The following is a 21,377-nucleotide window of genomic DNA, read 5'->3' as shown; positions in this document are numbered from 1 at the left end:
ATAGAAAAGAAGAAAAAACACACACAACAAAAAGTCAAGAAGAAAAAACAAGAAGCAAACAAGCCCCTTTAATCCATAAAATGGTTGGTGCCAGCATCTGCAGCTGTGGGAAGCACATCTGGGCAGCAGTTTCAGATAAACAGGCAAATACAATAATCACTGAGTGCAGCGATGTTTGTCTTTTTGAACTTTTTCGTGCTTTTTTTTTTTTCCTGATACTCGAACAAAACAAATTCACTGGAGTGAAAATTCAAAACAAAGAGCTCAAACTTGCTCCTCCCAACCTGACAATAGCGCTGCCTCCTGTCAAGCCAAGTGACTTCAGCGTTGTCTTCTCCAGTGCATCTTTTCCTGAGATCTGTAGTAAAAGCAGAGGAGAAATTACAGCAACTGCCAACCTGAGAGCTTGTAAAGAGGTCGCTGTGGAAAGAAGTCTGCGTTAAAACAAGCACCACGTAGCACCAGAAACAACTCAAAACACTCTTTCCACAGTTAGAAGTGAAACCTGAATCCATCTGTATTCACCTGTATTGCTTTACCAAACTCACTATTAAATTATCTTCATAGAAGATAACCTGTATGTTTCTGTCCCATGCACACAATCAAACCTGATCCAGCCACAGCACAGCATGATTTTTATGTCAGCAAGTTAAACCAGGCAACATCTCTGATCTAGGAGACGGCTGATTTTGTTACACACACCTCCCATCTGCTTGTAATGACCTGTTCTAGAATAAAGACAGTATGTCCACAGAGGTCAGTGGGAAGTAAATGGGACAGCTAGGGAGAGCAGATTCCATAATACACACATACAAAATTTTAAACAAAACATTAATAGCAAAAGATCAAAACAGGGAGAAAAGCAAATATTTATTAAAATGAAACCACTGTTTTGACTCGAGCTTTAAAAGATGTTGGAAAGAAAAACACAAACAGGTCACTGAGCTCATTTTATGGGCTCAGAGGTCTAACTGGCCCAGGGTTATGTTCCAAGAGAACTTTTTTCCATACAGACTTGTCAGGCTTTGAAAAGATCAACATTTTTCTACTTCCCCTCTCAAGAAAGTTCAAAAGAAACACTTTCCAGGTTGGAAAAGTTTTCCTTATATTTTAGGGGTAGAAGAAGAGATGGTTAAGAAGGTTTTGCTGCCTTACCTCATCTCGCATGTAAATACAGACCAGGCAGAATTCACCATGTTGTTCCAGAAACTCCCTACAATAAAGAACAAAATACAGCAGCGTCTGTAAAGAAGTCTATTCCTTCCAAAACCAATGTAGAGAAATAGTGAAATTAGCTAGAAACTCTCTTCTCCATGTTAGTCCAGGAACAGCCATCACCCAGCTCTCACAGAATCAGTATTAGCCATTAAGAATGCATTCCAATACACTCACTGCTCTTTAAACACAGCCCTCAACAATGTTCAAAAACAAAGAAATAATTCCAGTTAATTCTGAAATAAGTCCATCTTAACTTGAGAAATTCAACACTGTTCTTAGTGTGCTTCACTACCTAATCTGTAACATCACAGAGGAGAGTTCAGGATATTACTCAGAATCCTATCAGAGATGAGTTATTCTGTATCAATGTAAAGTTAATTAATGGAAAAAGGAGGAAAAAAAAGCCTCTAAATTCTACTGTCACACATTTTCTGCACCTTTCATTCCTGGAGAAGCTTCCATTGTAAACATAAATAAGTCACTGACCAGAATTTTGGACAGACAGCTAATAAGAGTCTTAGTGCTTAACTGTGGGAACCAAGTTTGGTTCTAATAGTCTCAGCATTCAAGCTAAGAAAGAATCACTGCAGATGCTAACTTCTAGCAGTGGGACTGCTTTGGCCCAGCACAGTTAGGAGGGTGCAGTCTGTCACTTTGATGTACACTGCGTGATCACTTTGAATGAGTGACTGGTTTGACTCCTCCCTTGCACTGCAGAGAAGAATCATTTCACACCATTACTTCTTGTCTTTATGTTCCCATGTGTCCTAATTGGAGGCATTTTCCAGCTTCACTGAGGAGCACCCTATCTGTGCATAGCGATGAGTCTGTGTACCCAAATGCAACACACTGTTTTTTCAGTGAGGTGATTCCAATAACCGTGTCATCATAATGCTCAACTGGAGTAACGTAACACCAATAACTTTGTCAACATCTTACATAGTCTCTCTGTTGTGTCCAAAAATACATCACAGTTTCATAGCTTTGAAGAATACATATGCAATCAATGTTTTGCCAAATATGAATTTATTTACTCTGGTACAAAGTGACAAAACCAATGGAACAGGGGAGGAGTCAGCCAGTCTACAGAGCAGAAAAAAACAAGGGGGAAATAGGCATTAATCTGTGGGAAAATTCAACAAGGACACTCACATTTAGGACTCAAAACACAGCTCAGAGAAACGCGAGTAGATGCAGTGAGGAGTCGCTCAGAATTGGGAGCGCCATCTGGGAACCTACAGTACTCAATGCTTGTGTAATCCTCCAAAGTAAGAGCACATCAAAGAGTTCCAGATGGAGGATGTGGGGGAGCAAACCAGTTAAGCACCAACAAGAATTCAGATTTCTGTTTGCTTTAATTGTAGCTGCCTATCTCCAGCCTTGATCTGAAGGTTTAAACCCTTCTAAATAAAGCACGCAGCAGCACAGGGATACAGGATAAGGCGAGTCACAACCAAACTGATGAGCCCCTTTCTAGACTCAACAAATCCATAGACAGCAATATGTAAAACCAGCCCTGAGACAAGTTCTGTTCAGGGAAGCGATAGGCTGAGAACTGCAATCACATCTGCTGCAACAGATCAGAATGGGTTCCTAGTACAGAGGTACCTCTTCTTTTTTGAGGGGGGAGGGAAGGGAAAACACTTCTCCCAGCCAATGAACCAAATGCCATCATGCAGGAAGTAGGCGATACATGCCCTCAGCATCTTAATTACAGACAAGCTTCAGCTTATGAAAAACAATTAAGTTTGGAGTTCAAAGGGAAAAAAAAAATAAACCAACACCAAAACAACCTAAAATAGGTTGCAACCACGTGCAGTTCTGCAATCACTTAGCCAAGCACAAAAAGCCATACATGATGCTCCACAGGAACCAATCCGTAGCAGATGAACAGCTTTTTGCTCCACTATGACTATTCCTATGTGACCCCTTTCTGCTGTTACTCAGAAACTGAAGTCACTGCAATCACCACCAGTGTTGGAAGGAGAGCTGCTTCTATTACTGCAGGAATTCTCCCATTTACCAGGAAGACCCTACTTGCAGTTGTGTTTATAAATCCTGCAGCTGTTAGAGTATTTGAAGCAATGGCAGCAAAACATCAGCATCCAGGACATGCTCAAGCTGTCAGAAGCCTCAGAGTTAGGCTGGTCTCAAGAGGCATTCAGCAGCTGCCACTCTGCCTCTTCCCAATCCCATGATGGGGGGAAGCAAGTCTGCAATAAGGGGTGGGCTCTGCTTACACTCTGTATGTAATGCAAATCTTGATGATTTAAGGCAAAAAAAACAAAGCAACCAACCCCACAGTTCATCTCCTGCTTGGAAGTTTGGAACAAAATAGCACCTAGGAGTCTGTCTTTAGCCTAACCTCGCAGGCTACGCACGCTCAGACTTTTCCAGGCGACCCAGAACAGAAAGTGAATTTTATTTTGCTTCTGACGGTTTTTCTTCCAGACAGGATCACGTGTATCCCTACAGAAATCCCTCATCAAAACACATAAAAGTAAAGGGCTGCTGAGATATGGAAGAAACAGTGAAGACTTTATAGGCTGCAGTTTCACTCTGGAACCACAGAAAATGGCAAGCAAAAATGGCTCAGGGGAATAAAAGTGTAAATCTCAGGTCATCCACCAGAAAACGGTGATAATCACCATTTAGGAGGAGAGCAGCTAGGATGCAATGGAACACATATCTTCACCAAACAGTCCAAGAAGAGAGGAAACTAATTTGAGTTGCACAACCTAGTTCCATTCCCCTTTTCAAAACCTCTTTCCACTTTAATCCAAGGAACCCTTTGACTGAAGAGCCTCCTGAAGACGTACAAAAAAATACCTGAAGTAATGATACCACAAAGGTAACAAAGAATCACTGTCATAGTCAGAACGGCCTTCAAGCACCCAGACTGCAGTCACTTCCATGTAAAACAATCTACAGTTACTAAAGCTGTCATAGGGTCAATAGTGGGAGACTGAAAAACAACAGCTCTCCCAGGCCTGATGCTAGAAGGGCATCCACCACTCGTGCCCTCAGCTGGTCTCTGAAGAACAGACTCCAAGCAAAGATCCCAGGGAGACTTATTTTTGTCTAACTCTGGTAAGCCAGCAGGCTCCTCCTCCAGCTGCTGCTAATCCATTACATTCATTCACTGAGGCAAGCACATACATCAAACACATTGTCATTTCTTTGATGTGCTGCTCTTCAGAAGGGGAACGGCAAGCAGATTAGATTCCTCCATGTAGTGATCTGACAGGGCCTGTAAACATCTTGTGCAAGGACTGCCGCATGCTGAGAGGAGGAGCAGCCTGACAATAGCTTCCAGACCTTCTTCAGACCCAATTAGCCAAGATGGATGCTGGAGACCTGGGGGAAATTCCAGTGGATTTAGAATACTTCCCCTCACGCACTTACAGAGACCGAGCATTCCAGGAAAGCGTCTCCAGTTGGAAACTGAAGGGAGGATTCAGCAGAAGTCACAAATTAGTTGACTGGTTAGTCAACTGCGTCAGCACACACTGGAAAACAGCACAGCCCACAGAACCTGAATGTATGGCTATAGATCCAGCTTGCTGTGCAAGTCACACACACCACCTTTGCTGCCTTTTGACTTAAAATCAGAAGTCTAAAAGTCCACCCAAGCAACTGAGCTCAGCTTCCAGAGGGCAGAAGAGAACAGCTGTGCCTCATGAACTGAAGTTAATAACACTCAGAACACAGTGGCAGCTATAACCTCAAAAAGTCCACTATGCATATTAACTATTAGTGTTACAACAACCTGTAACAAATAAAAGCTCCTACGATCTGGCAGCTCCTGAACTCAACAGGCACCCCTCCCCTCCCAGAGGCACCGAGGATTCAGTAAGGTTCAAGAGGGGCCTTAAAACACCCTGAACACATGGCCTTTGTTTCCCCATTCCTCTCTTTCCTCTTTCCTCTATCAGAAAATAGAAGTAATTATTTTCTGTCTAGCATTTACGTGCAGACTGTCCCTTTTGACTTAAGAGTAAATGCCAGACAGTGGACCTCACCATCAGTGAGAAGACTGAGTAACGCTCACTGTACCACTTTAGACTACCTCAAGCATTTCCTCAGACGATTGTTTGGTGATACAAAACGCTGAGTAGAGCAACTGACATAAACCATTCCTACCCATCTGTTTCCCCCCCTGGATCTTTATTTCTGACATCTTACGCTTCTTGTCGTAACCGTCTGCAAGACAGCTCTTAAGTGGATTAGGAAACTGACCTAAGGAAAATACTGTTTTTCAGCTGAATCAACTACATAAGCCGATTCCCCACAAAGCTGCACAAATACTATGAGGAGAGTTAGATGGGAGTGCAGGAAATAAGCAGTAACTACCATGGTGATGGTTTTGACAGACCCCACGATCCATCTCCCTCCCTCAGGCCAACACACGGTCCTCGTTTGATCTTTCTGTGGGGCAGTGGGGGAGCTGACAGAAAACCAACAGCACGTCACTGGGAGGTCCAAAGAATTAGTTCCTTCACCCAGGCAACAGCTCTAGAGCAACTCAAGTCGCACAACCCAATTGTGCCACTCTGACATACTGAAGTAACATTGGCCAATTCAACCCCAGAACTGTTTCTTCAGAGCAGTTCAGAATAAGCAACTTTAACTTCAGCTGAAGTCGTTCCTGCAGGTACATGTTAGTCTTACAGCTAACAGGTGCCCACCATCCAGCAACCACTCAATGCGCATAACAATCCATCACTTTGCATCCTCTAAGCCTACCTAAAAGGTTGAGCTTCACTCAATGCAACTCCATAGTCCCCATTCCTTTCCCAGTGACCACTCAGCAGCTTTTCTAGCACCACAGCCTCAGAGACATAGCAACATTCCAGATAGAAGGGCACCACGTCTTTAGATTGACCAGTGCTTGAGCATTCTGAGAAATTAACAAAAAATACTTCTTGGTTGCACAACACCGTAATACAGCATCTGTTCAGCAAGAAATTAATAGGCAACAGAAGCAAGAAGTTCTGCAGTCACATTAGAAAAAGCCAAGAGCAACCGGCAGAAGGCAAGGAATGCAAGAGGAAGAACAAGATAGAAACACAGGTCCTGAAGAGACACATTATCAAGAGAAAGGTGAATCCAACTACAGTAGAATAAACAACTAGATTTGGAAATTGTACTTGGAATAGAATGGCTGCCACATCTTCCAAGCCACAAAAGAAGAATTGTCCATAGAGAACCGTTTATTAGCTTGGCATCTTGAAACAATACAGCATCTTTAAGTCAAAACTAAAGACAAAAGAAAGCACTGAATGAAAACTAGACTCAAACAGTAATATTTCTAGCCCTTGTATATATTTAATGATCGTAAGACCAGATTTTCTTCCACTTAAGTAGGATTTAATTAGTCTTATGAAGATTCCACATTGCTTGCTGTGAGCTCCAGATTTCCTTGAAGATCTGCATGACAGCAAGTCCCAAAAGCAACAGCCAGCTGGGGACCAAAGGGAAGAGAGCCAGCAGCTGCCTACTCGAGGTTAAAGCAGGAATCTCTGACCTGCAGCTACAGACTGTCACACAGAGATCTACTCAAACGTATTTTTTTCACTGTGTTGCTCACCTGGTCTTTGCAAAATGGTTCAGAAGTTCCCACAAAGTCTGTTGACAGAGAAAGGTATCTTGCAAACGGGAGCCATCATCTAACTGCAGTGCAATCCGAACCTATAGGAAAAACATGCTGGGTTATAAACACTGAATGAAAACCCTTTTCTTTGCAATTATCTTCAGCATTTCAATGATCTCTCAAACCTGCTAGCCAAAAAAAGGCAACTTCCTTCTAAGCACTTGCTGAGAGTGATTACGTTAGATATGAATGTTGATTAAAGCATCTTAGAAGTTAACATTTGTAACAAATTATTCCTGCTACAAATGTAATCATTTTAATTCTCCAGCCAATAGATCCATTTGGGCGATTCATTAGCACTTCAGCATCCTCTCACATCACTCAAAATTTAACACGACCGTATGACTTTGGTTTCAAAAGACTTGCTGAATGCAATCAGCAGCTTTGCTTTCAGAGTCCAAGCTCACAGCGCACAGTCAGAATCCGGCCCTGAAATTCAGACTGCCAGTTGCATCAGTCTCTTGGGCAGCAGTTCAAAGCTGAGTATGTCAAGAAAGTCACAGTCAGTCAATTGCAAAAGTCTTTTAAAAAATCCCCGTCCCAGAACAGCATCCGTTCAATCCCCGGAGCCATCCAGTTGTTTCAAACTTCCTACTGAACGTGCTGCTCCTGCTCAATGACAGGGAATTCTTTTGGACAACTGTATGTACACTTACAAAGTATTTTCTTATATCGCCCATAAAGTGTCTGTTCTTAGTTTACAGGACAGCAGCTCTGGTCAGACTGCACCATTTGCAAGCATGTCTGCTCTGCCTTCTCAACTCCTTCGAACACCAACAAGCACTGCAAGGGAACTCCTATTCCTGTGGATTATTTTGTTGAAATACAACTAAATAACAATTTTAATGGCCTTTAACAACGACCCCACCTTGTAAGTTTTAATGGTAACTGTGATAATGGTAACAATGGTTTTAATGGTAACTTTAGTGATACTCAAAGCTATAAAACACCCACAGCAAACCAGAGTGGAGACCCCAAAGCCTTCCAATAAAGCACTGTTCCAATTCCAACGTATGTAAGAGTTTATTGATGTGACAGCCAAACTAACCACCTACAACAAAACTCCACCGTCACAATTTGGCAGGCAGACATTAAGAGAGCAACAGACCTAAAGATTTTCACTTAATCTGAGAAGCTCCTTATTAAGCACATCAGTAAAAGAAGAGATTACTTTCATCGACAGACACATTCTCATTTCCAAACTGCTTAAGTAAGATTTTACCACATAAAATGTATATGCTCAGTAACACGTATCCATTAAGTTGTGCCTCCAGCCGTCAGGATGACAAGCATATAAAGATTTACGTCTCCTTAAAGATGACAATAACTCCTACAGAACAAAGCACCCATAAGCCCTTTGCTAGCAATAACAAATAGGGGCATTAGGCCACTGCTAGACACAGCATGTCAGAGAAAGCGATAAAGCTGTGTGAATACACGGTGAGTTCTGTAAAAAGCTGAGATTTTAGTTGAGACTCAGAGGCAAATCACAGTAACTGAAATAGAAACTGGGAAAGAAAACTCACCCAGCTTTTGAGCAAAGTCTTTAAGGTCATATATATTTTTGACTGTTAGGTCTTCCAGCTCCTCAAAAGAACCCCCTACCCTCCATGACCGTATGCACTGTAAGCAGAGGCTTCCAGCTACCAAACTGCTTTCCATCACACCTCCGCTGTGGTCCTCCATTCGAGTACTGGTCACAACTAAACACACCCCTGCTCAGTAGATCTGACAGGATCACACCCAGAAGGGCTGAAAATTAAACAAACCAGGTCACCACTTGTAATGAACGTACCGTGTTTCCAACTCCCGCTCTATTACAAGAGACTGGCACCATCTCCAGCTTGGCATTGTTGGGCAGTCTGGCAAATCTCCACTGTAAAGTGAGATCCAACACATTTCTCTGAAACCTAAAGAAAAACACAGCGGGTGAAGACATCGGGGAACCATCACGGATCACCATCACTTCAGGGACATAACATCCAGGGCTGGAACAAGAGAGCACTCCATGGGCAGGCTGTAAGCCACACCACGTGATGGTACAGCACACCGAGAGCTACAGCGTGCAGAAGTCACAGATAAAACCTTCAACGTATGTTCTGATGAATGTCAGCGGAACGCCAGCTGGATCGCACACAAGCTGAGCGTTCAACGCTAACTGACAAGGTATGCTGCTGCTGCCAGGCAGATGGACAACCTCCTGCTCTTCACATGCAGTCAGAGCACCAGGAAACAGAGGGGTCCTGCAGGGAACTACAGAAAGTGCAGGAGGGGGAGCAGCAGGGGCATGTCGTTATGGAAGGATTTCAGGATCTGCCTCAGAACTGAACGGACTTGGACCCTGGAAAATCCACTGCGACTGATTTGAAAACAATAACCTTCTGAAGGATCATCAGCATCGTGCAACGCGGACCTCGCTCCCCAGTGCCAACTACGAACTGCTTCCGTGTATTACCACACAACACCTGCGCTTCCGTGGCAATGCCAGGCCCGGCAAACGGCTCCGGGACACGCCGGCCCGCTCCACGCGCACCCAGCAGCCCGGCGGCCGCTCCCACCCGGCCTTCCCGGGCCCAGCGGGGCGGGCGGGCAGCGGGAGGCCTCGGGGGCGGGAGGGCCGCGACGCCGGGCGGAACCGAGCAGGGCCCAGAACCGGGCCCGGGCCTCGGCCCGGCTCGGAGCTGAAGCGGCGCGGGCGACCCCGCGCAGGGACTCACTTCAGGCCGTACTCAGCGGGACTGGCGCCCTGCTTCCTGCAGACCTCCTCGAGGATCTGCGGAGAGAACGGAGACGTCAGGGCCCGGCTCCGAGACCGGCACCGAGCCCGGCCCGCCGCGCACCGCCCCCGGCCCGAACCCACCTGGAGCAGCACCGTGCCGGGCCCCACCCGCACCGTGACCCGCCGCCCGCTGGGGGCCAACACCGACACCGCCGCGCCCCCCCCGCCCGCCGCCATCTTCCCTCCCGGGGAGGAGCCGCGCTGCGCCCGCCCCGCCCCGCCCCCCGCGGCCGGTACGAGCCACACACCCACGTGGAGCAGCGCGTGATTGTAGCTCTTGAAAACACACGCACCGAAAACACCCAACGGCCTTTTTATTTTCTTTCAAATAGGCGAGAAATGAACCGGGAACATCCAGAAATACCCCATAACCAAAGCACCGTGCAGAACAGCAGCCGCTTATCCCTGTAAGGAGGATTTCCGGGCAGCATTTCCTCCTGCCCAGCACAGCATCGCACAGCTCCGTGCTGTGGGTACGGCCTGGAGGCTCCGTCCCACTAAAGCAGCTTTATCCTCCCCAGTGCCAGTGGTAGGAGATGGGGGTGAAGCAGCAGGACCATGAGAAGAGGGATTCCAGCTGCTGGTGAGTGATTTCTATCTCCCCCACCACAGCTTTTGGTCAACTCAAGACTTAGGAAACGAGCTGGGGAACTCGAGCAGAGCTGTTTCATTTGTCTCATTTCTGTCTCATTTCTGTCTCATTTCTGTCTCATTTCTGTCTCATTTCTGTCTCATTTCCTCCAGCACAGGAAGGTCCAAGGAACTCCGACGTACTGAACTGCACTAGCACGTACCTGAACATACACAGGGTATCTCATTTGGAGGGATACTCAATCAAAAAGCATCTCCCTTTATGTTACTCCCAATGGTTAAATGGTGGCTCCTACATTCCCTACTCCCGCCAATAACAAATGCAGACGTTCAGCTTGCAGTGTCAGTGTGCTCAGCTCTCTCTGAGCCTCCTGCCATGCCGGGCACAACCTGCTCGGCACAGGGTGGCTCTTGTCGAAGGAGCAGCTCTCACACTGACAGACAGCGTTCAATAACCAACATGGGGGCGCTTGGACGTTCCCCCAAACTCAGTGTGTCACTGTACCAAGGCAAACGTCCAGAAGGAAGCTCTTCCCATACCCTCAGAGCCCCAAACCCTCCCAGCAGCCCCAGCTCCTTGCAACAGAGGCCATCCAGGTGATGGAAGGATGAGTAAGAGTGCCCTGCTGCCCCACAACCCCCCACAGGGCCGTGCAGGAGGAATGGGAACGGCACTGCAGTGGGATGCAATGGTGCAGCACCGTGCTGGGCCCAAAAATGTATCAGGGTGTGAGTGCAGGGCTACGTTCAGCTCAGCAGCTTTCCTGGCTTGAAGTACTGCCGGTGCCATCAGTGTTTGACTAAATGAAAACATTAACAAACAAAAATCAGGCTGGGGTATAAGAGTAACCAGACAAAGCGTGATGGTCAGGCTGTGAAGGCACCTGCTTTAGCTGTAGGATGCTCAGTGCTGAGGATACGCTTTAAAAGTCCAAACAGGCTGAGGACAAAATGCAGCTGCAGCAGACGAACAGCCTTCACGTGTGCCCAGCAAAAAACGCCTCCGCTCAATATTTCTGGATTCCACTATTTCCACCTTTTTGGTCGCAGGCAGATCTCCTGAGGACAGCGCTGCTCCTGCTGGGGCTGCTGAAGCACAGGAGCTGCCCTTTCTGCTACCTAACAGAGCCAGACGTGCACCAAGTGCAGCAATTTCATTGCGTGTCCGTGGTTTGTAACGCTGAATTTTGAGATCATTCCATTTTTGGGACATGTCTCGCTCTTATGGCTGACAGGCAGCCCGCTAACAGACCCCTAACAGTGCCTTTAACCAGAACTCCTTAAAAAGTACCGTACGTGTCACAACAGCACAGAACAACCAGGGAGAGCTGCCGGCAGATCCCCCAGCCCGTGCGGGTAATTGCGGGGAGCGGCAGGAAAAGTCCTTCGGGGTGCCGAGGCAGGAGGGCGCCGGGGGAGCGACCCCACACCGTGCGGGCAACCCCTCCCAGCAGAGCCGGGCCCCTCCGCTCCCCTTTGTTCCCCGGCTTGCAGCCGGCAGCCCACGCGGAGCGGAGCGCCGCTTCCTCGGGAGGAACGACCGCCTCCCGCTCCCCCGGCGCTCCGCGGGTCGGGGCCGGGCTCCGCTCGTGCCGGCAGCCGGAGCGGCCGCTGCGGATACGGGAACGCGCTCGGCTCGGGGCCGGCTCGTCCCGCGGGCGGGGGGCGGGAAGAACCACCCGGCCGGGCCGGGGCGGAGCCGCCGCCGGGTTACGGGGAGCCGGGAGGGGGCGCGGGCCGGGGGCGCCGGGGCCGACACGTGCGGGGCCTCGCGGCGCCGTCGGGGCCTCCGAGCGGCCCGGCCCTGCCCGAAGGGGCCGCCCCGCGGGCGAGGGGGTCCGGAGGCGCCGCCGTTCCGCGCTCCCGGCGCCGGCCCGAGGGGCGGCGATGGCGGCGCGGCGCGGGGGACGGGCCCCGCGGAGCGGCGGCGGCTCGCGGTGCCGGTGCGGCGGGCGCGGCGCAGACCCCCCGCTCCCTCCGCCTCGCTCCGAGGGGGCGGAGGGCAGGGCAGGGCGGGGGCTGGCCGGCTGCTGCCCCACGCGGCGCCCGGGCTGGCGGCGCCCCCGGCGCGCTCCCCGCGCACTCCGTGCCCCTCTGTCATGCTCGCCGCCTGGGAGCGGCCGGCGGGCTCCTGCGCCGGCAGCCGCCCCGCAGAGCCCGCGCCGTCGGTGCTGCCCTCGCCGCCCGCCGCCGACCCCCGGCCCCGCGGACGGCTCGGCGGGGCGCGGCGGAGCGCGGGCGGCGTCGCCCGGCACCGGGGGCTGGCGGCCGCCGCGGCGCGGGGCGGGTGGCGGCGGGCGGCGATGGGCACGGCGGCCGTGCACCTCCTGCTGCTGCTGGGGCTGCTGCACGCCGGACCCGGCGGCGAGGGCAGGAAGGGCTGGAGGCGGCGGGGCTCGGCGGCCCGCGAGCGTGGCGAGGCGGCGGCGGCGGCGGCCGAGAGCTTCCCGCTGGACTTCACCGCCGTGGAGGGCAACATGGACAGCTTCATGGCGCAGGTCAAGAGCCTGGCCCAGTCGCTGTACCCCTGCTCGGCCCAGGCGCTGCCGCACGACCTGCGCCTGCACCTCCTGCACAACGCCTCGGTCACCTGCAACGACGGCAGCCCGGCCGGGTGAGTCCCCGCGCCGCGCCGCCCCCCCCGCCGCCGTCCCGCGGGGCGCCCGCAGCCAGCCCGGCCCGGAGAGCGCCGTTCCCCCGGCCGCCCGGCCCCGGCGCGGCCCCGAGGCCTGCGGCGCCACCTCGCGGCGGCCGCTCGGCCCCGGCGGCGACAGGTGCAGCGCCTCCCGGCCGCGCCCGCGGCGTCTCGTCGCGCCCCGCACCGCGGCTCCTCCGCGGCGCTGAGCAAAACATCGAGCGGAGCGGCGACGCTCCGGCGGGGCGGCCATCAAAGCGCTGCGGTCGGGCGCAGCTCCACGCTGAGGCCGCGCCGCCTCGTGTTTGTTTGTCCGCAGCTACTACCTCAAAGAGTCCAAGGGCAGTCGGCGGTGGCTGCTGTTCCTGGAAGGTGAGCCTCCGGCGCCGCCTCGCCCGGGCGCGGCTCGGGGCGGCCCCGCTCTGGCCGCCTGCCCTCGGCTCCGGGCGGCCCGGGCCCGCGCCTGCGCGCGGGGGGCGGCGCGGCGTGACCCGCGGTGCCCCGCAGGGGGCTGGTACTGCTTCAACAGGGAGAACTGCGACACGCGCTACGACACCATGCGGAGGCTGATGAGCTCCAAGGAGTGGCCCGCGACCAGAGTGGGTGAGCGTCGAACGGCGCCGGGGCCGCTCCTGCCTGCGGGAGCCGCGTGGGGCGGCGGCGGGACGGCTGCGGGCAGCGCTGCCTCGCGGGACTCCGCGCCGTGCCCGCTCAATAGGAAGCGCAGCCCGGAGCCGCCGGGATCTTCCAAAGCGTGGTTCGGTCGCTTGCTTTGAAGCGCGTTCGTCCTTGTCTCCGTACACCCCTTCCCCGACTCGGTCGCAGCGCCCACCGCCGTGCTGCGAGCATCGGTGCCCGTCAAAGTACCTCTGGCTTTCCTAAGGTCACGCATAAGCTGAATTGATGCCCGGAGCTGCGGGGCTCCGTGGCTGGCAGAGCACTGCCTTCTCGCTGCGCTCAGTCCCTCCACATCCCTCGCCTGCTCCCATCTGCAGGTGCATGTGCCCATTTGCAGGTGCATGTGCCGTCGCTCACCTGAGGGCATTTGGTGACTGGGGAAGTGCTTATCTCTGTGCCGCGGGGCCTTTCCGTGCTGTAGGAGCTGTATGGATGGGGCTGTCCAGGCTCCAGCCCCAACACAAACCACTGCATAGAAATCAGTGTCACTGATTGTTCCTTCTTTGTGTCCACCTACAGGAACAGGAATCCTGTCGTCGCAGCCGGAGGAAAACCCCCACTGGTGGAACGCCAACATGGTGTAAGGAGAGACTGCTTGGGGAGATGGGGCTGCTGTCACAGCACCTCCTGCTTTGGGGTAGCAGAAACGCTGCAGGGACAGGTTAAAGTCACATGAGGAAATTGGCCGTTTCCTCGTGAGCTGCCATACACATCTACTGCAAGTCCGCTCTGTGAGGAGCTGTGGGGTGATGGGGAAGGACTTGGGGTAGTTGAGAGCCATCTCAAGTAGATGAAGTGGCAAATGCCATGGCTGGCTGATGGCACGCTGTGTGTCATCTCAGTAAAGCCACCGGTGTTAGGAGGAAATGGGTGCAGGTGTTGGGCGTGCAGGAAGGTGTGAAGGTGTGTCGGGGGGCTGTGGGGACGAGAAGCCGTTCCCTTCTCCCGTCCCCAGGGTTGAATTGTCTTCAGTCGTGTGACCCCATCGTCACCCCGCAGGAACGCAGCGCTCACACAGCTCTTTTACAGATTCATCCCCTATTGCTCAAGTGATGTTTGGAGCGGAGCCTCCTCCAAGTCTGAGAAAAGTGAGTGTTGCTGACGGGCTGTTGCTGCCGCAGACGTTGCGCTTTGAAGGCTACGGCCAGACTTCTGTGAGACGCACGCATGGGGAACAGGCTTTTCTCACTGAAGGGCAGGAAAGAATATCCAGCTACTTCCAGATAAAACATCCTGATCTCTTTAGCGCAGTCTGTTTTGACATAGTTCAGAGCCACTGCTTGCGGAGATGTTACTGATGCAGTAGGCGAGGATTAGAGGCACTGAATTCCTTTTGGATGACTCCCCGGCTTCCAGCGCACAGCAAATTAAACGGTGCAGCTGAGGAACCATGGTTTGTTGCATGTGACTTTGGCTTTGCTGATGTGAGAGGCGAGTGAACTTAACTTCAGACTCGTCCCGGGGAGGTGTCTGCCCTTGGAAAGGAGCCGTTGTGTGTCACTCTAAAGCTATCTGCATAATGCTTTGCAGAAAGAATCATTGCTTTGCACACATCAGCTGTCCTTTTGGTAATGCCAGAACTCAGCGTCTGCCTGGTGGAGTCCTCTCCCAGATGATCTGTTTCACCTCGTGTGGCTCTCGGTGCTCGCTGAGTTAAGATATTACAAGAAGGGATACCTATGGGAATAGTCTGCTTTGCTCTGGTTTTCCTTCTCTTAGCTCACCAATTCCCGAGCACCGTGTAGGAATGCTTGCTGGCCTTACCTTGTATTCTGTTCACTGCTTATTCACTTCTTTCAGGGAGGTTTAACACTGGGGGATCGTGCAGGTGGAGGGAACAGGCCAGTGTTTAGACCTGTGATCCTTCTGTAACGTACTTAGGCATTTCTGGAGGGGAAGTGAAGTCTTACCCTGGGTGAGAAACAGCTTTGTTGACACCGAGGTCTCTGTTTCAGATGAATATGCCTTCATGGGAGCGCTGATCATCCAGGAGGTCATCAAGGAGCTCGTGGGAAAAGGTCTTAGCACTGCAAAAGTGCTGCTGCTGGCAGGGAGCAGGTATGTGCCTGCAGGGCTCCCACAGCAGGAAGCTCTTTGGGAAGAGGTCTCAGCAGCAATCCCTACACTTGTTGTCCATGGGGTTGTCCTGTGGATAAATGCAGTTGTTTGAGGAGTGTCGCTGCCGTGAGAGATGTTTGCGAGCAGACGTGCCGTAGCTGTGCCTGCATCGTCACTGCTACTAAATGTACTAAAATTGCTGTTGCAGTGCTGGAGGAACAGGAGTGCTGCTGAATGTGGATCGTGTGGCGGAGCAGCTGGAGGAGATGGGCTACCAAGGGATCCAGGTTCGCGGCTTGGCAGACTCCGGGTGGTTCCTGGATAATAAGCAGTATCGCAGAACTGACTGTATCGATACCATAACGTGTGCTCCAACAGAGGCCATCAGAAGAGGAATAAGGTACAGTCACGTGCTCTGAAATGTGCTTTTGCAAAGGTCGGTTCGGGAGGATGCTCTCCTTCTCTGTCTTCCTGCATTTTGACACCTGAGGAGTATTGTTACAAACCATCAGGGGTCTCTTCGGACACATGAGCAAAAGTGTGCACATAGCTGCTCTAAAATGCATTGACTGTACGGTGCAGTCAAGAAAGAGCTTTGCTTCTAGTGGGTTGGCACTTTAACAGAGCAGAAATAGACCAGCATATGGGAAGATCACTGTTAAGATGTTATGATGACATTCATTCTGTTGCCTTGTCTTCCAGGTATTGGAATGGTATTGTTCCTGAACGCTGTAAGCTGCAGTTTAAAGAGGGAGAAGAATGGAATTGTTTTTTTGGGTATAAGATTTACCCCACTCTGCGATGTAAGTACTGGAGGAGAGAGAGAGGAAAATGGATTCTGGCTTTTTCTCTGCAGATAAACTTACATCAGTCTTTTTTTCCTTCTTTTTTTGTCTTCCCAGGCCCAGTCTTTGTTGTCCAGTGGCTGTTTGATGAGGCCCAGCTCACTGTAGACAACGTGCACCTCACTGGGCAGCCTGTTCAGGAGGGGCAGTGGCTTTACATCCAGAATCTGGGTAGGGAGCTGAGAAACACCTTGAAGGACGTGACGTAAGTCATTGAGCAAAGGCAACCTGTGTACTTCCAAGAGGAGCCCCTTTTCCACTGTTCTGACAGCCTTTATCTGATCTCTGCAGAAACTGGTGTCATACATTGATAACTACACTCGGTCTATGCCAAGACTCTTGACTTCTTCATTTCTGAATAAGCACACAGTAACTCCCAGGCTCACCGTTACCAGCTGTCCTTTGTTATTGATAAGAACATGTTGGTGCTGGTTGGGTTTGCTTTTGAGACCCCTTGCCATTGCACAGCCATCCAACACAGGGTTGTTTTGGAAAGTACTGATCATAAAACACTGAGATGGTTCTTCCTCCAGTGTCTCATCAACTATTAATGTACTTCAGTTGCTGTATGCAACAGGAGTCTCCTGTAGAAGATGCAGGATGGAACCCCTTTTCTTCTGGGTTCCTTAGAGTCCAGCCAGGTTTGATATCATGGTAGTCACTGCTGTTTCAAAAAGCTTCTGTTAGGACAGCGAAAATCCCACCCTCTGCCTCATTGAGAAGGTTCTATTCAACGGGAGTTAATTCGTCCTAATCTGTGTTTCTGTTCTCTCCTTCAGCGCTAGCTTCGCTCCTGCCTGTTTGTCTCATGAGATCATTACACGCAAGTGAGTGATTTTACAGCTTCTATGAAAGGTCAACGTGAAAGCAGCAGGGGAAATAACCGGTGCTGATAGCCTGAGCTCTGACACAAGCTGTCCGGTTTGTCTTTTCAGTCATTGGACAGACATCCAGGTGAAGGGGACGTCGTTACCCCGCGCCCTGCACTGCTGGGATCGGAGCCTACATGAGAGCAACAAAAACGGGAAGGCCCCTCTGAAAGGCTGCCCGATTCATCTGATTGACAGCTGTCCGTGGCCCCACTGCAACCCCTCGTGCCCCACTATCAGGGACCAGTTCACAGGGCAGGAGATGAACGTGATCCAGTTCCTCATGCACATGGGTTTTGATGTGCAGAAGATGGCACAGCAACAGGGCATGGAGCCCAGTAAACTCCTGGGGATGCTCAGCAGTGGTAACTAGGAGGGGATCTTCCCAGGGGCAGAGAGATTAGATCAGGAGGAGACTCGGAGCCCTTCTCCCACACTCTCTCATCTTCCTTACGCTCATGCAGGCTGCTGCACGCTCACCCCCTTGCAGGCTGAAACCTGCACACCCCCACACGCTCCCACACTCTTGCACACTTAGGATGTGTTAAGAAAAAAAACAAAGCAAAAAAAAAAACAACACACAAAAAAGCAATTTCTTGCTTACAGCGTTTGACTGGGACGTGTTACCTCCTTACTCCAGGGCTCGGTCTTGGCCATTCACATCCTGTGTTACACAAGGCAATCTGACGCAGGGAGTAGAGAAGCCATAAATAGCACGATGAGAACCTTCCCCAGGTCTAGGACTTCCACCCTTACCATGAATTTGACATCATAGACTCGTACAAGTGGTGGGGGAGAAAAAGCAAGCACTGGATTTCGTTTGTCCAACTAGAAGTGAAGAAATGATTACGTGACTTCCTAGAGGCCAGCATCTCACCATGTATCGCAGTGCACAAACCAAGGGCACGTGCTAGGGATGGACGCTCTTGTAATCAACTTAATTTCGTCTTATTTTATAAAATGACTTTTTTTTTTTATTACTTTTTTTTTTTAACTAAGCAAGAAATATAAATGAGATCGTTTTGTAACATATTATTATTATTTTTTAATAACGAAGAAACCTCTTGCTCCTTTGGCAATGTGGACGTATTTATTTTAATATGTAAACTGCTATTTATGAGAGCTGACCAGAGGAACCGTTCATCTGCCTTTGTCAAGTTGTGGATGCTGCTCGTTTGGATGGGATTTCCTTACGATGGCTGCGCCTGGCGCTGGGCTGGGAGCGGTGCTGTCATCCTGTATAATGAGACTCTGGTGTTCCCCTCGCAGTGTGCTTTGTCATTCTCTCTAAAGAAGGCATTGTAGTGTATGAAGATGGAGACCTTCACCCAGCATCTGCTGTTTGCATCCTTACATGGCGTTTGCAGCTTGAGGATTGGGATATGTCAGGTACTGCAGGGCGTTGCTTTAAGATCTGTTCTTACAGCGGTTAAGAAACGTTTGATTTGAGCAGGCCTGTCTCAGAGGGCAAAGCGTTTCCAACATAAAAGCACGAGACAAGAAACAACATATTTCCATTCCTCTCATTTGTGAACACACCCTCCTCTTTGAAATGGGAAGGGAGCAGGGGAGGGAACAGAAGCGTGGCTGAAGCTGGAGGCAGCGAGAGGCCATTCCTTAGAGCAGAAAGCTTGTGCTAAAGCTCCACTGCAGCGTGCCGTGTCAGTAAAGCAAATCTGTGCACAGAGCACAACTTCCATCCTTTCTGTGGAGGTCCTTAACACCTCCTGTGCCTTCAGTCGCACTGTGGTAGTGGTGACACAGTGCATAAGCAATAGAACTTCAGGGCCTAGCAAAAATTCCACGTGCTTTCAAGGGAGCTTCCCAGGTTAAAGGCAGCGCTGTCTGTAAGGTCCTGCATGGACTGCAGCGAACACTCGGGCAGTCCCATGCTGGGAAGCAGCCCTGCTGTGCAAAATGGGGCTTAATAACCCAGCTCACATGAAGTGCTGAGGAGAAAATGGATGGTGCTCCCAGCAGAACTGAAATGCAAGAAAGCTACAGCGGAGTTTCCATGTTATTTGTGTAGGAATTACTAATGTTTTGTATGCTTTAATAACTGATGTAACGTTGTTCTGACTATACTTTTCATGGCTCTCAGCTGAGAGGCTTCCTCAACATGGGGGATGTTTGAAGCATGCAGAACGTGGGATTCCTTTGAGGGCCAGAGTTGCGTAGGGTCGATCGGTGCAGAGCTCTGGTACCTCGATAGCAGCCAGAACTGCTGCCATACGCTTGTTCTTCTCTTGGGAGCATCGAGGGAAACTGCTGCATCCACCAGCTGTTTCTGAACGGTTGTACACGGGGTGATGCGTTTTGATGGCAAGTGCCCTGCTCTGTGTGCAGCAAAGCTTCTGCCAGGAAACGTATAAATGCCGCTGCTCGAGTCTGCAATATTTTCCACAGAGCTGGTTGCCCGTGTTTCTAAAACACGAATTCAAAGGCTGATTTCTAAGAGGCGAGGAATGTTCAGAGAGGTTCTGTGACGGCTATTTCTTTTCTTGCAAACAGGAAAATATTCCCTGGAAGTCAGCAATCTCTAGTTCAGTGCGGCTCTGCAACAGTCTTATGAAAGACAGAACAGAGCAGGAGCCCTGAGAAATACTGTTAGGGGGAATTTGGCTAATTTATTAGAAAAATCATGTGATGGGGTTGCCGGCTTTATCTGGTAACCAGAACCTGTAACCCAGGGGGTGATTTCCAGCTCTATATTTCTTCTTGTACTTGTGCAATAAATATAATTTTTCCAAGCCCTTGTGAAGCTGACACTTCTGAGTTCATCACCAGGGATATTTCCTACATGGAAGCCAACAGCAAGAGGGGTGAGACTGGAAGAATTCCGTACCATGTGTTTGTACCCTCAGATCTCATGACTGGATGAGATGCTTTCTATTAGAACCTCATCACTGAAAAATTGTCCCCAATAGGATCATGTGATTGAGCTAAAATTAAAATGCAATTAAGAAATCAAAGGCTGACAGTGGATGTAAGTATGTGCACGGCATGGATGCAGTTCCAGACTCAGCGTAGCCAGCATGGGACAGCTGCAGCCAAACGCTTTGGTGGGAAGGCATGGGGAGAAAGGGCACAGAGGAGCTCTGGGTTTGGCTTGTGAAGAAAAACGATGAGTGTGATTTCAACTGTGTTTGTGTTGCAACAGAATGTCACTTGTGCAGTGGTGCTACGATAGCTGTACCTTGTAACACAGCCCCCAGCTTACAGGATGTGCCACAGTATGGAGCAGCATTCAGCAATGAACCATGGAGTCACGGGATGGTTGGAGTCAGAAGGGACCCCAAAGGCATCTGGTGCCAGCCCTGCGCTGCGGGGCACCCACAGCTCCATCAGTGCTCACAGCCCATCCCCTGACCTTGGCTGTCTGCAGGGATGGGGCACCACCTCCCCTATGGGCAACCTGTGCCACTGCCTCAGCGCTTGTAGCATAAACATTTCTTCCTAATATCCACTCTAAATCTGCCATCTTTTAGCCTGAAACCATTTTCCCCTGTCCTATCCCAACAGACCACAATAAAGAATCTTTCTCCTCCTCACAGCCCCTTTAGACTTTATACTGCCTGGAGAAGGCCCTGCTGGAGGTGAAGGATGAGCATCACAGTGTTCGGAGGGGCAGGGATCAGTGACGGCACATCTTCCCCCCGCAGCCCCTCAGCCCTTCCACTGCATTTCCCGGTTGTTGTGATGTTAACCGTGCCAGCTCCACCCCCAGCTCACAGAGCAGTGTGTGGGTGCAAGCAGGGTGCCTGCGGGCCCCACACACAGTGTGGCAGGAGCAGGGGCAGCCCCACCTGCACACACCCAGACCCCTCCCAGCAGCACACCAAGATCATGCACGGATCCAAGCAGCAATTCTCTGTTGCCACCTCTGCCTGGTGTGCAATTTGAGGCTGGGGTGACCCCGGGTGCCGGAGCGTGGCAGTGGCCTGGCGCCATGCTGAGGCCCAGTGCCATGAGTGGGCTGCATGAGGAATCCCTGCTGTGGCGCTTTTTGCATTCTGAAGCCCCAGCAAGCATCGTATTTAACTCTGATAGT

General features: G+C 50.9%; 2 protein-coding genes and 1 long non-coding RNA gene across 5 annotated transcripts in view; 2 read left to right on the top strand and 1 right to left on the bottom strand.

The window, feature by feature from the left end:
• The window catches only part of ASPSCR1 (ASPSCR1 tether for SLC2A4, UBX domain containing), a 33,865-nt gene extending 20,533 nt beyond the window's left edge, over positions 1-13,332 (bottom strand). Inside the window, exons 1-6 of one of the 3 annotated variants that reach the window (XM_072352139.1) lie at positions 13,203-13,332; positions 9,589-9,644; positions 8,667-8,781; positions 6,809-6,909; positions 1,156-1,213; positions 285-358 (exon numbers count right to left, since the gene is read on the bottom strand). In XM_072352139.1, coding sequence (XP_072208240.1) covers positions 285-358; positions 1,156-1,213; positions 6,809-6,909; positions 8,667-8,708 — 275 coding nt within the window. In that variant the 5' untranslated portion in view covers positions 8,709-8,781; positions 9,589-9,644; positions 13,203-13,332. Of the gene's footprint in view, positions 1-284; positions 359-1,155; positions 1,214-6,808; positions 6,910-8,666; positions 8,782-9,588; positions 9,645-9,731; positions 9,862-13,202 lie in introns of those variants that run through there. The other 2 variants (XM_072352138.1, XM_072352140.1) reach the window with 2 other exon arrangements.
• Positions 9,929-11,106, top strand: LOC140260162 (uncharacterized). The gene is made up of 3 exons (XR_011905501.1): positions 9,929-10,057; positions 10,172-10,233; positions 10,395-11,106. It is a non-coding gene; the product is annotated as an uncharacterized lncRNA (long non-coding RNA).
• NOTUM (notum, palmitoleoyl-protein carboxylesterase) lies at positions 12,520-20,074 on the top strand. The gene is made up of 11 exons (XM_072352134.1): positions 12,520-12,855; positions 13,196-13,248; positions 13,384-13,479; positions 14,074-14,134; positions 14,584-14,642; positions 15,510-15,612; positions 15,821-16,012; positions 16,315-16,415; positions 16,515-16,662; positions 17,237-17,284; positions 17,393-20,074. Exons 1-11 carry the CDS (start codon positions 12,545-12,547, stop codon positions 17,697-17,699), a joined length of 1,479 nt encoding a protein of 492 aa, XP_072208235.1. The 5' UTR covers positions 12,520-12,544; the 3' UTR covers positions 17,700-20,074.
• The last annotated feature ends 1,303 nt before the right edge of the window (positions 20,075-21,377 follow it).

The sequence above is a fragment of the Excalfactoria chinensis genome, chromosome 17, assembly GCF_039878825.1.
Source record: "Excalfactoria chinensis isolate bCotChi1 chromosome 17, bCotChi1.hap2, whole genome shotgun sequence".
NCBI lineage: Eukaryota > Metazoa > Chordata > Aves > Galliformes > Phasianidae > Excalfactoria > Excalfactoria chinensis.
This window is presented reverse-complemented; position numbering and strand designations above follow the sequence as displayed.